Source organism: Chelmon rostratus, chromosome 2, assembly GCF_017976325.1.
Source record: "Chelmon rostratus isolate fCheRos1 chromosome 2, fCheRos1.pri, whole genome shotgun sequence".
NCBI lineage: Eukaryota > Metazoa > Chordata > Actinopteri > Chaetodontiformes > Chaetodontidae > Chelmon > Chelmon rostratus.
Genome location: NC_055659.1, coordinates 25,376,008 through 25,392,938, shown reverse-complemented (window position 1 = coordinate 25,392,938; position 16,931 = coordinate 25,376,008). Strand labels below are relative to the sequence as shown.

The 16,931-nt window shown below is 42.3% G+C and overlaps 1 protein-coding gene across 1 annotated transcript in view; it reads left to right on the top strand.

Moving 5' to 3' along the window:
* itpr1b (inositol 1,4,5-trisphosphate receptor, type 1b) overlaps positions 1 to 16,931 on the top strand; it is an 82,382-nt gene that overhangs the window by 37,921 nt on the left and 27,530 nt on the right. Inside the window, exons 40-41 of the mRNA XM_041950034.1 lie at positions 6,902 to 7,031; positions 9,285 to 9,469. Coding sequence (XP_041805968.1) covers positions 6,902 to 7,031; positions 9,285 to 9,469 — 315 coding nt within the window. The remainder of the gene's footprint in view (positions 1 to 6,901; positions 7,032 to 9,284; positions 9,470 to 16,931) is intronic.

Genomic DNA, 16,931 nt, shown 5'->3' with positions numbered 1-16,931 from the left:
CTTTTCCAATTAAGGAGATTTATACCGGTTGACAATTGGTATTATAATTAGATTTTTTTTTTAAACTACAATTTTAAGAAATTGTCTTTTCTAAATGCCATTTCAAAGCCTTCTTCACACTGCCAGAAGTACAACTGTAATCTGAAATATGTAGCCTAAAAATACCGCTATCAGTCTATAAAGTGCCCACCATGTGTACATTTTTAATTTGATTAACCTTTATTTGTAGGATGGAAACTCCTGCCAGGGTGCTAAACCCCCAGTGGATCTGGCTAGTCTCTCTAAAAAGTGAACATGGTGTTTATTAGAGTCATTGTGTTACATTGCTGTGCATCAATGAGATGTTTCTATTTTTCTGGTCACTCAGTCTACATGCAGCACAGTGTGACGGATGGTGGAATATTCTTGTAAGCCCTTTGCCACCATGGAAAAGCAGGTGTGAGTGTATATATAGCTGGGGATACTGTATCTAACGTATATTGATAGTTGAGAACACAGTGGGGCTGGACTGTGGGCGGCAGCGTGCACGTCACACAGTAAGTGTGCATTGCGAAAATAAGTTAGTGGTCATGACCCGTGGCCTTAAGGAAGTGGATAAAACAGGTTTCTCCTTTCTGTTGTTGATAGTGCGTGGTCACAGGGATTATGGGTGTGACTACAGAGGAACCATAACTCACATGTCACTGGTGACTAATGTCGTAGGAACATTCGGTAGAGTGATATTTTTTATGTATTAAAATACTAACAACTACTAATAGATTTTGTTGCAGTTTTAGAGCACTTTAAAAACTTTTTGACCAAATTGTTTTAGTAGTAATACCTAGGGATCTTGAAAAAGTAGCTCGTGCTTCTGTTTCCTCTTATTTGGACGACTGCAGTTTGTCTTCATTCAGACCAGAAGGCAGTCCACTCTTTAGCTCACTCAAGCTGGTAACCATTGGTCTCTCTTCACGGGCTGCCCGTGAGTTTTAGCATGAAATGCCTTATATATACTATTAAATGTACGTGCTCAGGCCCCCAGTTACAGTGCATTTTAGATGTGTTGGTTCCATATGTGCCATAACACCAACGCCTGACATCCTTCCAAGATCCTTTAGTTGTTTCAACCACGCGTTTGATTGCCGGGGGTGGCCAAGCCTCACATTTTTCTCAAGTCTTTTTCAAGTTTGACCAGGTCCCATCAACCTTTTACTCTTTTTTAAACTTTACTTTTATTGCTTTTATTTAAACTGTTGTTTTTAAGGCAAATTTTGACAAAACGCTCCAAATTCGTTTTCGTTTTTTTCTGGAACTTTTAACCATATCATAAGGTCTTCATCAGCAGATGGAGCTGACATGTACGTTCAGTATCTATCAGGATTTGATTCGTAGCACTTTCAGGACATCTCGTCCATGTTGGCTTAAAGTTAAGCATCAAAGTTTTTTCTGCCCCCTGGAAATAGCAGTTTGATAAAACGGTCAACTCAAGGCCCACTTACTTACAATTTTCAGGAGCCTTTAAGATGAGAAGTCCTGAAGGTGCTATGGATAAAATCATAACAGCTACTGCGCTCGCGTGTCGACAGATTCATCTCCATGACAACTGAGCAAACTCTGTCCACTGATGAGGACTGTGTAATATGGTTGAAAGCCCCGGAGAAAACTTGGTAAGTGGACCTTGTGTTGGGATTGTTATACTGGCTTTGTTTGGAACAACACATATTATTGTTTACAGCCTACTTGGTAGCTTCTCTTGAAACGACTGTCAAAACAGCAGTTTGTCAGAGCAGGAGAATCTGTGCCTGTGGGAAAATAACACTGGGGAGTGAAAAACAGGCAGTAGACAGTAGACCAGTCACTTAATCAGGAGTGTGGTGAGTGCAAGGGAAGTGAACAATGATGATAGTTGGGGAAATTGTTGGAAAGGGTCTTTCCAGAGTTGCCAGGAAGCAGCAGTTTCTCTGTTTTGTCTCTCTGCTTTATTTTCCCTCCTTCCCTCCCTCCCTGTACATGGCACTTGGTACTGTAGCAATGGAAATCCCCGGCTTCCACAAAAACAGGGCTGTTGTCAAAGACCAGCGCTTTGTTTCATCAACTCCTCCCATATGCATCCTCCCTCACCCCCGCAGCACATGCTGTATGTCACTCATTCTCGCACGCACTCACATTAATAACAGCACACTGTGGCCTGACTGCTGGCTGGCAGCATGTGTGGGGATGTCATTCAGATGGAAGACAGTCAGGCCAAAACCCCAACTTCCTCTCCGTGGCAACAAGATAAACTGCCATGATAGCTGTTATGTAACCCCAGTATTTATTCTGCTGCTGCTCTCTGACCTACCATAGCACACCCCAGCTCCCACCCAGAGGTCCTGACGAATGAGTGCAGCTGTCAGTTTCACTATGGTTCGACAGACCCCTTCATATTTCTTGTTGTTGCATGCCCAGTTTGTGGGCTGGATTTGTGCGTGTGCGTGTGTGTGTGTGTCTTTGTGTGCATGTGTGTGCAGGGAGAGTGATGAGAGAGCAGGATAAAGCGAAGCGACGGTTCACCCGTTAGCAGAGGTTATCTCACTCTTCCAGAAATAGAAACGTGATAAAAATGCGAGCCAGGAGAAAACAAGACATGACTAGCCTGCCACCCTCATTGTCAGGCCCGATCATATCAACCACTGCATGTGTTTGTGTTTCCTTCACGTGCATGTGGACTTCTTTGTTTGTGAGACTGTGTGAGACCGGTGGGGTCAGATGGAGATGATGTCTGTATTATTCTGGTGATGTAATTCGGTTTGCCGAGGACAGCGCTGAGCTTTTAACCCATACATGTAGTTACATTTATATAAGGAACTATTTCAGTGCTAATATAGTGGTAGTGGGCTGTGTGTGTATGTTTTCCTCCATCTATTTGTGTTTATGCCAGCCCACCACAGAGTCCTCATTACTATGGTTTTAGCTACAGATTTTTAGAGTACCGTTTCCTCTTTTTTCCTCATGCGTTTTTCTGACCACATCCCTACCGATACTTCCACAAATATTATTGTTTTGTCCATTTCACTTTCACTTTCTCCATCATGCAATAACTCTGCCAAACTGCCTCAGATAAACTCTGCTTGTCCTGGTTTATCCTCCTGCCTGCTGCTGTGGGTGAAGTCAGGAAACTCTGGGCTGTTGTTTTTTTCTGTTGGTTTTTTTCTTGGCCAACAGGGGGAGCTACAGACGTTCCTCAGCAACACACAGCACTGTCCCAGTTTCCTTAACTTAATGCTGCACGATTCTTGGGCTCCAGCCAGCTCTCAGGAAGCAGTTACATAAGAGCCAGCAATTTTCTTTCCTTTTTTTCTCAGTTTTCCTGGAATTTTAAACTCCACTGATGTGTGACCTTCAGTGGTAATTGGCAATATAAGTGCTGCAGAGATGTCCTCCAGGAGACGGTAGCAGTGGTGCACCTCAATCTAGGTAGCACAGGGAAGACAGGGGGGCATGGGAGGGTTAGCTATTTTCTTTGGGTGGTGAGTGTGCACTTCAGCCAACATAACACCTGTTAATTATTTGAGGTCTGCCTGTCTTACAAGCCAGTTTTATATTGTTAGCAGAGTGCTATACCAAACTGTCCTTCTGGCCTTTTCCCTGAAGACTTGATTTCTTTTACTTGGAACAGCTAATTTTCTTTATGACTTCTCAGTGAGGTGAGGTAAAGCAGTGCACACTGTGTCTGGCCATTTTAGGATGTGGGTTAAGGCCCTTAGTTATGTTTTTGTAAACAAAGGGATGGTATGATTACCAATACCATACCGATTCTTCTGGTCAGTGAGCTCATCTGAGCGTCCGCAAATGTCCTGATTCTCATTGTGTTTATTTGTTTGGCATTGCCTCTGTTGATATTTTATTACAGACTGTGGGAAGCATAACAAGTGAAACAGATGCTAACAGTTATTATCCTTTTAGCTGATGCATCTCTTTATATGCCAGAAAACGTTAGTAAAAGTTCAAAAATTCATGCTGAGTTACACAACTTAAGCGATGGCTGTTGAATATAGCTTCAGTTGCATGCTTGATGCATCACCATTTGTCAGTGGAAATCAATGTGTTGACTTAAAAGGGGGCTTGTTATAGGGAAATTCCTGTCCAGTTGCACAATTAATCAGCATAAACCACCATGACTGGGTTACAGACGGATATGTATAGCCATATTAGGTTACATGTTATTTAGCTGCTTGCATTCACTCTGAGGTTTTGTGTCATTGCATGTATGTAGGTCTTTGTATAAGCTTAGTCAGTTAAATGAATCGTTTACTTTCTTGAGCAACTGGAGTTTGAGTACCTCTATACTTTGTAGGCCGTTATTACGTTTTTTTATTCTGTTTCGAAAAACTGAATTTTATGACTTGAGGGACTTAGTATTAGTTTGCTAAGAAACTGTGTGGTCTTTTTATTTATGTTTCATAGTTTTGTTTCCAATTTGTGTGTTATTATTTTTATTTGTAGGAGAATAGGCAGCAGCATTTTGCAGCAGGAGGTCAACAGTGAACCACAGAACACTAACAGCACTACAGTGTTGAATTGTAGCCAAAGGTCTATAGTGTGGTGAGGACAGGGCGAGTTTTATTATATTTTATTTTAGTGTCTGCTTCCTTGCTGAAATAGGTTAACGCTGCTTAACACCCATGCTGTCCCATAAGGCTGGCTCCATGAAAACATGAGACACACTGAAATGAAATAATTTCTTACATACTGCAAGCAATCCATTATCACCAAGATCTCAGAGAGCAACATGTTTTCTGTCCACCTTCTCTATGCTCCTGGCTCTCTAAATCATGCATGTTTATGATGTGCAGTGGTGCATGTGACTGGCAATCTTAGTGAGCAATAGAAAGTCAGATACGGCTAGATGTGTCAGTAAACAGCAGTCTTTAGGGACGAGAAGTTTGTTAGAAGTTTTTAAAGAGGGCGCTACTCCTTGGAGGCAGATGCAACATAACTAATTCAACATCTTCAGACTTTGACTAACATCATCCTTTTATTTCCAATCAGCTGGCACCTCCACCTGAGCCAGAAGTCCCTGCCGAGGTGTGTTTGAGACCCATATTGCCCCGCTAGTACGGATCACTGCTGATCTTTGATCATTCTGTCATATTTACATACTAACTCCATCCCCGTGACACTTGTGTTCAGTCTTTATCTCTTTATCTGAATAGATAAGAGCCACAGCCCATCCCCATGTTGTATTTCCTGTTTTGAGGGGCCCACTCATGCATATTGCTCACCCTGTGGAACTTGAATTATGCTACATGTTTGTGCACTGCTCCCACGTGTCCACTCGTCCATTCCTTCCTCTCTCCCTCCTGCCTTTCCTTCATCTTCCCATCCACCTCTTGATTTTTGAGCGAAGTCCAATTTCCTGACCTTCTTTCAGTGGGGTGGGGGGGTTTAAGTCATGGCTGAGGTGTTTTTCCATGCCAGATTGGTGCTTACAGTATGTGTCGGTAGCTCACGGCTCCATTATGTAACTTGGACAGAGCAGCTTTTTTTCTCCCCCCTCATTCTCATGCCTTGTGTTTCTCCCCCTCCGGCAGCTTGTCCTTCTCTTATGTAAATCATTTTTTGCCTTTTTTGCCACTATGGCTGGAAAGTAATGAGGAAGTCACTACATGACAGACTGCAATGTTTGAGCTTTCCTATACTAGACTGTCAAGAGTGTGCGTCTGGATCTTCCGAGTTGAAGAAAAATGTTGCTGACATAAAATTTTAGATGTTTGAAATGAGCCATGACGTGATTTTCATCGTGTCTTTCTGAATAATTAAGTTAGATGTATGATGTTTTAGAGTGAATATCGATCCTTCCTTGCATGAAACCTTGCATGACTTTGACTCGACCTCACACCTCCCTGACACAACCACCTCCCTCTTAACTGCATGAGCTGATTTGCACCCAATTTCCTGCATGCTAGTAAAGTAACTAATTTGCACTGTATTAACACACTATTTTGTTTTCTAATTTCTTTCCGACCTCTTTATTATTATTATTTTTTTCCTTTCCTTATTTTACTGCTTTCTGCTAACTCACATCCCCTTTAAGGAGCTTGATCCCAACCAGCCACAGAAGCAACTGGAGGATCAAACGAGGGTAGGTACTGAGTTTGGTTTGCCGTGGTCAGGTCCAGGCCCCCATCTTATCGATGGCTGACAACTGACTGACTGTCCTGCCATGCCCTCACAGTCACACTGCTTCCACAGCATGGCACCCACTCACTCCCCTGTCAGTTATACGATATGTAACATGTGAGGCACATTGAGTGGTGGACAGTAATATAGGGAAACACTGAATTTCAGCAAATGTTAAGTTGGGAGAGTGATAACTCTGAACATCACTGACTGAGGTCAGGGGGCAAAGGTCAAATCAGAAGAAACTGTGTGTTTTTCCATGGTCTTCCAAAGGGGATGTCTACAAGGATTAGTTTTCAGGGCTATGGCACTCTAACCTTCTCCTTTATCCATATTTTTGTATTTATTTTGTTTTTGTTTTTATTAATACAAAATGCGTATTCAACAGCAGTAATTTAAAAGCTTTTAATTGCTTTGAGGAGCTCTAAAAGGACCAAAATACAATGAAAAACAAAGGGTTAGGCTCTCAAGTGGAGTACATGTACGCTTAAAAGGAGATGGGAGATGATCAGGATTTTTTTTTTTTTTTTTTTTGAGTGTCCATGTAATCTTACAACTTTTCACTGCTTTACGTTGTTGGCTCTTTGTTGTGGGACTTAAAACTACTACTACTACTGTGCTTATGTGTATTCTTGCATTGATTTTCTTGTCTTGTACTGCAACAATAGCACAATAATACTGACTTTGGGTTCTAGCTCAAGTTCTGTTACATGGTAACTATAATTGGATTTCATCTTCTAACATCCTTTCTCACTGATAGGGTGAAGCTCTGCGGCAGATCTTGGTCAATCGATACTATGGAAACGTCAAACCTGGCCAGAGGAGAGATAGCCTTGCAACCTTCAGCAATGGCCCACTCACTCCTGGAGTGCAGGGAAAAGCACCTACAGGTGGGTATCTGTGGGTGTATATGGCAAAGCTCAGAAAGATAAGATGATTTTGAAATTATTCATTTGGGAAAATGAGCCACTCACAGCACCAAAAACTTAAATAAGACTAAAATAGTTTATAGCGGCCAGCTCCAATATGGCAGTCAGGAACAGATTGGTCATAAAGAAAAACATGAAACTTTTCAGCTTTAGTCTTGCCATTCAAACTTCAAAATTGTTGTATTATATGGCTACAGAAAACAATGTTTACAAAAGGTGTTTCATAAAGCCTGGAATTTTAAATTGTAAATTTGTCATGATGTGGATTCTGCTTACAGGAAGAAGGTACAAGAAACATTGAAAGATAAATTCTCTTTAATTTAGTTTTGCCAGTAATCTAAACAGGTTTGGGTATACATTTGGTCAAAAGTAAAAAAATATAGATTGTTTTAAATCATTGTATGAATTTTCACAGGAAGGTGTTCACAGATTATGTGGAGGTTCCTCTCATGTGGAAAATGTTTCTCTATTGGATGCGCAGGTTACAAAGAATAGTCATAGTGACAGCTTCCACTTTACTTCACCTGGACTGCACTGTCTACAGCAGTGTACACTCGGTGCATATGTGCTTCGGGTTCACAATGAAACATTTACAGAAGGCCAAACGTATGTACAGAAAACAGTTGTTACCAGAAACTACAACGGCCTCTCCATCCATCCGTCTCTCAGTCTTTGCTTATGCGAGACAGACATTCACAAATGCAATTGATTGTTCGTAACTGACATTTATTCATTCCAGCAAGTCACTCTGTGTCTCTCATCACAGCTATGACTCATCATTCATCTCTAATGCTTTAGAGTGGAGAAAAAAAATGAGATCTTATTCACAGCCATGGCCTTGTACTCCTTTAAGCACTTGGACCCCGACTCCGCTACTGAGCATACTGCGAGCCGTGTTGTTGCCAGGCGACCAAAGAGCCCAGCTCCGTCTAGAATGGGATGTGTTGTTGATTCAGTGGCTCGCCCAGCCAGAGATGGCTCTGATGGGTGCTGTTATCTCACCACTGTGGTAGCCAGCAGCAGCAGTCGGACTACCTCCATGGATTCCAGACACGTCTGATGTTATATGTGTGTTATGTGACACCTGTGGCTAATCCCATGAGGCACAGACTCCTTTTATCAAATGGCATCTGATATGAACCTGCGTTAAACGTCCTCTGTGCTCTTTAGTAGGTGATAGTAGCATCTCTTTGTGCTTTGTGGGAAAATGAAATAATCCTGATGAAAATTGGTGCAACTTATGACTTGCCTGTAGTCCTTAGTCCCAGTTTTATGGGCTAGGATCCATGAAGAGGAGGTTGTGTCTGAATGAATCAGTCTTTGATATCATTTTCAGCTGACATTGAAGCTGCAGCAGGAGTTTCCAGGACCAGCTACCTTTTTCACACCGATCAAAGACATGTGGCGATTAATAATTATGTCTGTATGTGAACTTACAACAAGTTGCACAGCTGCATCTATCTCATCCACACTTGTTGACATTTTTCGATCACTATTTTTCCCGAATGTAGCATGCTCTCTATGACGGAAAATGACATCCCCATTCTCAACCCTGTTCAGCAAACTGAGCATCTTCCTGCATGTCCTGTACTTATTATTGTATGTATTTGTTATATTAGTAGGCTATAATGAACAGTAACAGTGCCTTACTTCACTCCTATTGTGGCAACACGTTAAATATGAATGCAGTGACTGCTGTTCTGAGCAAAGGCCTGAAGTATTATGGAAATGGCCAAACTCTTAAATTGCATTTAATATGCATTTAGTAATCAAATATGATAATATATTGTGCTCCAAGATCTATTATGTTACACTTTGTATTGAGGTAAACATATTCATCATTAACTAGTCGCTTATTAGAATGCATATTCGTAGCATATTGCCTCTTTATAAGTCAGTATAAAGCCCCCTTATTGTGAGGGTTACGGCGAGGTTATGCACGTACAGCAACTTCCTTACTTACTATCCATAAGTAGTAAGTAAGTAAAGGAGGTTATTGGGGGACGAACTCAAAATAGGGGCATGCAGAATAAGGCATTAGTAAGTGCTTTGTAATGACTAAGAGCTGGTATGTTACCAATATGTGTGCTATTAAGCAACTAGTTAATGGTGAATATGTATATCTTAATATAAATTATTACCATCTATTGATCTGAAATCTAAATACACCAGTATTAATGTAGTTAATAATCATTTTCACTTCTGTGACCACAGTCGTCAGCTCCGGGGTCGGAGGTCGAGGGGAGCTGAGTTTGGCAGAGGTCCAGTGCCACCTGGACAAAGAAGGAGCTTCTGATCTGGTCATTGACCTCATCATGAACGCTACCAGCGACCGGATCTTCCAGGAGAGTATACTCTTGGCCATCGCACTGCTGGAAGGTGGAAACACGGTCATCCAGGTAAGCGAGGTTTACTGTGTTCAAAAGAACACAGCACAAAACAATGCAGAGGAGGGTGGGTGTGAAGTATTGAGCTCCAACATTCACGTGTCTACCCTGCAATTAAATAGGACAGACAGCATTCGCCTCAGAGAGGCATGAGCAGAATCTCAACAGGAGATGTTATCTCAGGTTCAAAGCTGTGGTGTGAAGAATTTAAGTTATTACCTTGGAGCTCCATTCTGTCAATAAAAAAAAATGGAGCGACCGTGGATGACTTGACTGTGGAAAAGGAAAAAGAATCAGTTGCCAGTGTGGTAAGTTGGGCACGTTTTCAGATCGAGACAGTCGGGTGCAGAAAGCAACCTGACATGTTTAAACCTATTGACATTTTGAGTTGTAAAAAAAAGGGAAAGTGAGGAGAGGAGGGAGGGAAGTCAGAAAGGAAGAGGAACAGTAGTCTGCTGGGAGAGGTCAAAGCTGTGCAGCCAAATACGTCATTGCCTCCCCACAGCCAGCTAGGGGTTGCTATGGCAACACTTACTCTTCGCAAACCTCACAGTAAGCAGGTTGAGAGGGGAGAGAGAGCTGCTGTGTTTGCAACTGTATTTTTCAGCTTTGCAAGTGTTGTGTGTGTGTGTGTGGGTATGTGTTTGCTTTTGTGTGGGTATACAGTATATGTGCTTATGTGTCTGTATGCATGATCACGAATACGTGTGTGCACACTCTACGTGCATGTATTTGTGACCAAGTGTGTGAGTACACACTGCTCGTAAGACATCCATCAGTGTATTCTGGTTTTGTGGTTTGTGTGTTTATGCACTTGTGTGTTCTCTTGCACAAACAGGCTCGTTGCGTAATCGCTCTTATTTGCATAGTGTTGTTATAGGGGTGTGAAACTTTGGCAGCCTTACGGGGGATCTGATGCCGATTCCCGGTGTCACGATTCTCCACTGTGTTATTATGCCTCAGTGCCGCCAAGAGCCGCGTCCAGAGGCATTCTCTTTTCCGGCAGTCCGCCTGTCCCATTCTCATGAACGTGATATCTGAGCAAAGCCCTTGAGGAATTTTTTTTTACATTTGCCACAAACGTTCACTTGGTATCAAGGATGAACCAATTACATTTTGGTGGTCAAATGTCCAATGTCAAGGTCACTGCGGCCTCACAAATCCTGTTTTTTGGCCATCTGAGGAATTCATATGCTAATTATGACCAAATTTTATATCCCAAAGGTCAAAGGTCAGCTTCACTGTGACATCATAATGTCCTGCAAAAACACTTTTCTGTCCATTATTCAATGCAATAACTCAGGTACAGAAGTGGAGATTGTGACCATATTTCACATGTGGTCAGATACTGAATTGATGACATCTTTGGTGTCGACCTTAAAACTGTGCTGATTGTAGAGATCTTCTGTGCTGCCGGATTGAAGATGTGTGTGAAGCCTCCACATTCACAATTTATAGCTTTTTTGCAGCAGCACCCGTATTTGAAGCATTGTGGTCCACCACAAGCTCATTGGTTTTGCTGATATTGAGCCTCAGGTGATTGTCGTTGCACCATGTGATGAAGCTCTGTATCAGTCCTCCGTACTGCTGAAAAAATAGTCTCTAAGTGAAGACAGCATGTTTATCACTCAGTTATTCACTTTAATCATACATGTCAATATAGTCATAATGTCCATTTTGCCAAAAAATACCCTAAATATAATTTCATTTCTTTACTACATATACTATTGAGTGCAGACATGGATGTAAGTGCAACTTTACCAGCTGGCAGAGTCATACAACAGCCAGGTGGTAATTCTAGTTGGCACTGTTAGATTTGACAAGAGTTTTGTGCTGTTGCATGAGTCGCACAGTTGGTCTCATTTGCTTCTTAGTAACGTTCCGCTGTACTAACATTACCTTGTCTATGTGTGATGGGGTGCAAAGTATCAACAAAATGCTTCACTCTTGTCATGCAAAGCTAACAGTTCAGTTATTAAATCCAAAATGTGCCCAATCACTTGGCGTTTTTGAAGATGAACTACAAGATAACTAGTGTGTACCTGGTGTACATAATGTGGGTGCTGCACTGTGCTCTTGCACTTGATTTTGCACTTTTTCTTTGTATTAACATATCTTTATAACAACATACCAAAAAAAGCTTTTTGGCATTTGTGTATCCTTTTTGAATCGACCCCCCCACCCCCCCGCACCTAATCGTTACCTGATAAGGCCTGACTTCCCAGAGTGTACACAAAGGCACTCACATGACTCCTGTTACATAAGCTGCTGCCTGCCTCTCTGCTTGGGTGAATGACGCCCAGAGCCCTGGGCCTCCTAACATTCCAACCAGACTCTTAACTGGGTCATGCTTTGCTAGTAGAAAGGAGGCCGTGAAGGGCACGGCTTCTCCAGAGATCCAGTAGATTTCAGTGGCTCTCTGGTGTGACCTGAGGAAAGGCCACTCCCAACAGATTCCCTTAGGACACGTCAACTCTTCTGACTTATTGACTTACCTGTCATGTCATGTGCAGATAAACCTTTTTTAAGTTTAAGGCATGATGAAGAAGTTCAGTGTCCACTGGCGAAAGTTGCCTGTGGCATACATTTTGAACTGGGTGTGGAACTTTTTTGTTTGCTGTTGTGCACCCCAGGCCATTGTAAATATTTGCAAAGTTCTTTGTCTTGTTTGAGTCACAGTTTTAAATGTAAATGTTTTACTCATTAAAATACCAGAGAGCACTTTGGATGCAAATTAGTGACAGTTACTTTGCTATATAGGGAAGTAGCACCAGGTTATTTGTATATATACAGAGAATCAACAGTAAATGTCTGAATTTCTACCTCTCTACCTCAAAGTCGTCTTCCTGCTGTAGCCCTGCAGTAGAAAAACTTCACAGTGAACTTCATGAGCAGAGCAGTTTATAGGCTTCGCCTATGACACAATCATAAGGAAGCTTCTTATTTCAGAATTCAAGTTAGGTGTATTTTTACCTTGGCATGGTAGTGAACTTTGTTAAAAGATCATGCATGGTTCAGAGTGAATTCACAACATATCAGCAGATGCACCACATTTCCCTGTCTTACACAACGGCAGATAGCCTGCCCCCTTTTCAGAACAGAAGGGTTCTTGTTGCCTAAATGAAAAGCAGGACAAAAACATGCAAACAGATTTCTCTGAGCAGCCTGTTTGTTTGTTTTTGAGGTAATCCAGGGTCGTAGCCTAACCAACAAAATTTCTGGGAGTAAGCAAGTATCAGAGGAGAGGGAGATGGAGGGCTGTTAGTTGGGTTCAGAAGGAATTCATCCAGGGCCTAGAGCTCGGTGCTCACTTGACTTGATATATGGCAGCCCTGAGGGACGGGGTAAGTGTGATAGTGAATACAAAAAGAAATGAGTCAGGACGCAATCCTACCAGCCTTTTCCAGGCTTGCACCATGCATGATACACGTAAGTATAACACCCACCACTGCCCCAGAGATGTTCATCTGCTGGACAAAACAATTAGAGATTTTGCCATGACATCATGGTTGTGATTGTGAAGTTGCAGGATTCATCTTTTTCTTATTTGCCCTTTTAATAAAGCCTAATAATTGAATTTGCTGGTTGTCTTTCCATCACGCATTTACCTGTTGTACGAAAACAACAGTTTGTTGCACTTGTTTGTCCATTTGCATGTAAACTTGCATCAAACAACCCAATTGCCCCGAACAGTTATAGTCACATTAATTACTCATTACTTATGCTAAGCAGTGGCTTAGAGCAAGCCTTTCTTCCCTAGTGTAATTGACAATTATTTGCCTTGACTAGAAATACAAAAAGTCACCACAAAAACTGTAATATACTAAGTTGTTTTGTGACACCGTTTTAACAAGAGATAATGCACTGACTTCTAGGCAGGTTTATGGCTTTAAATCTAACAGTAAATAACACATGACATGCACATTATGTCAAACGTTATTTATTGACCTACATAACTTCCCATAAATAGCCTGCGTAGATCGTCATGGACAAGATAACGTGCTGTTTGACACGTATGCTTCCAGGTTGTTGTCCAGTGATAAGCAGCAAATACCGTGAATTTGCTGGTGTAACTTGAGCGGACATGTAGTACACGTACTGCATCATAGCATAAAACTGCTCTCTTGCACGCTCGTCTGGACGCACCGTTAGCACATGCACACACGCATGCACACGCTCCTGGATGTACTTAGAGGGCTGGAGAGCTCATTCCAAAAACAGCCCTTAGAGAGAGTGTGTGTGTGTTTGTGTGTTATGTAAGAGAAGAAGTGTAGAAGCTTTGCTCCTCCCAACCCACCACCCATCTACTCAACGCTGTCTTCATGACCTCCGATCCTCAACTGTCACAGGAGCAAACAGGTGCCACCACTCTTACTCAATAGGCTTGTTGTGGCACGCCGCTGGCCTCAGCCCCTTCCAAACTTGATTTACTCCCCCCACCTCTGCTCAGTTCAAGTTCACGTTACAGCTACCTCTTGGAAAGCTTTAAAAAGCTTCTGCAAAGTGAGTTTCCAGGCACCGCCATCATCGACATACCAGCTCCCTTCCAGCTACGGAATGAGCAGGGGAATCTCCTTTTAAAACCCAGTTTATAGCGTATAACATTTTATTTCAGTCCTGCCCCGTGCAGCTTCTTAGTCACTTCAGTGCATTTGCTTGTTTGTTGTTGTTGCTGAAGTCACAGGACACATTTTAGACTTTGCATGGCTTGCTGCCTGCATAAAATCTTGAGAACACGCGTTCATGTGTATTTCTTTGTCATTTCAACCTCCTATCTGGCAGTCTTGTCATGGCTTCAAGGAGCAGATCTCCATGGTTACCAGCTGGGCGGGGCAGAGTGTGCCACTCAAGCCCTCCTATAAGCACAGAGATGGCTTTGTCACTCACCAAGGTGTGAGGCTGTAAAAGCGTGAGACGGATAAAAAGGAAGAGAGGGCTGGTGGTATAAACAAGCCTTACATAACCGGCCCGTGTTGATGCCAGGAGCTGGGGTGGCAGCTGACAGGGAATGGAGAGGAAAGTGGAAGCGCAGTATAATCAGAAAGGAGGCCACGCTGTGCCACCACGTTGAATCTGTAGAATAGGAGAGCAAACCATGAGTTGACCTAAACCTGCTGTGCTGAACATGACTGACAGCCGAAGGATCAGCAGAACTCCCAGGGGGCTTAATGGCTCTGTAGTGGGACACAGAGAGGGCTAAGGTGCCTCGGTGGGAAAAGCTGAGGCTGATTAGCTGACTGACCACTTTCTTTAAAGAATGACTCAGCAGTCAATGTGGAGGACTAGGGTTAAATTTTGTACAACGGTTGTTATCAAAGTTGTTTCCTTATGTAACTTAGTGAATCTTTGAATTGTCTCTTATCTCGTTGCGTGATCTCGTCAGCTCTGATAAGTAGAATCGTATTCTTAACAAATACAAAAGGAAAAGTGCAGCATGAAAAAGGTCCTCTTGCTCACTAATGACCAAGTATTTATTAATTTACTCAAGTCAGGCCTTGAATCGAAACCAACTAAGTAAGTTTTCTATAGACCATGTTCTCATGATTCATAAATTGGCCAAAAGCTGTTTTCTCAAGGTTATTTTCATGTCAGAGCTGGCTTCCATTTAAACAATTTACTGATACAATCCCTGCAATTCAGCACAGATTCTTTTTTTCAGTGCTTTACTTTGAGAAATAAAAGCATGTTTTTTTTTTTCATCAAATGAAGGATGTCAAACTTCAGAAAGGTTAAATGTTTATTAAACACAAGCATCCATGAAATAACTATGAACAGTCTGCCATGGACAGAATAGTGATTAAAACCTGGGTGAAACTATGTGATCAAAGAGTAAGTAAAGAAATGTACTAATCCAAGCAAGTATTTGATGCCAGCTTTAAGTATTTGACAGTTTTTGATGCTCTGTGCCACTGATACATTTTGATTTGTACCAAAAAGTCCTGAGGTTTTACAACCAGCGGTAGTTAAACTGACTCTGCAGGCAGAGCAAAGAGCAACAGCTCTTGCACGCTCTTCCATTTGCCTTCGGTATGTATTACAGACAAGTGTTGACAAAATGATTCCCTTTGCATCAGTGAAGAAAAAAGGTTTATGACCATAGTCATGAGGTCTATTTAATATGGTAAGCTTGTAAAGCTGCTATCCTGGAGCTGTTGTCTGGAGAAGTCGGTCTGCTTGCATAAGTCTTCTGCTGACTCTTAATCAGATCATTATCAGTGAATGGTCCTATTTTGTCAACAACATGATGTTAACAGCGTGAAAAACAAGCAAGAAGAAACAGTTGCATAAAAGCGAGAAGGAAGACAACTCAGATTTGGTTAATGCATTAAGTGTCCTGCATACCTCAGGACTTGAGTCAGGCAACTTTCACTACATAGGTTTCATATTTTCAAAGACTTTCTATGCAGATAACGTCACTTCACTGCCGTGCACTGCACTTGCATGTTGTTTCACCGCTTGCATGTCTTTCCCCTTGTTCAGAAACTTAAGAGTTGAGCTAAACCTGGAAAGAGTCTTGTGTAACAGGCTTTCAAAACTGCCCCAGAATCTATGTATGTGATAAGTCCTGCTTGCATTGACCCCCCCCCACCCCCCCGGACCCTGCCTCCTCTCTCGCACACCACATGCTCACTTCGTGCAGTTCTGGCACTGAAAAGTAGGGCAGGGTTTTCCTGTCTCCCTCTCTCCAACGCTCGCCCTCAGTGGGCTGATGTAACAGTGTTAGAGCTGAGGCACTGTGTGCCCTCACTATAACCACTCAGCTGATTACAGGTCTTATGTAAGGAGGGATTGTCGAGAGGAAAATGGGACAGAACATATGAGCCTGTTGCAGAAAAACAACAGCCCGTGCATACACGGCTTTGAAACAATGCAGCCCTCTGTGTTGTTCAGCTATAGGCAGAACATTTCCTTCCTCACCTTGACTTCACAAACCGCTTACTCATGCCGGATCAAACCTAGAAAAGTGGTCAAGTGCAATCACACAAATGTAGTTTTACAAGGCAAGTGAGGCCAATTCTGTGAATGTGCTCTGACAGGCTTTTATGCTTACCTCCATGTGCACATGCATGTTTGCATTTTTGTGCACACTTGTAAAGTCAGTGCATGTACAGTGTGTCGTCAGCGGGGTGTGTACCTGTGTCTGTGTGTGTGCATTCATTTGAGTTTGGCTTCATGTAAATCCCAAATCTTGCCTTTGTTTTTGCTGTTGCTTGCCTGTTTTTTAAGTGTTAACGCCCAGCATAGTGCTCAGGGCGCCAAAGCCATGTTATGCCCAGGGAGCAGAGAGCAGATGGTGTAAAATCAGGTGAGCATGGTGAGGCCTTGCAGCATGTTTTCCTGGCAATGTGAGAGGAGCCTTATGTAACTGCCTCTAACAGAACCTCTGGGTCTCAGCACTGCTTATAAACCATAAGAGCGACAATAAGATCATGATAACAAATGGAAGGCAGCAACTTACTAGATAAAAAAAAAA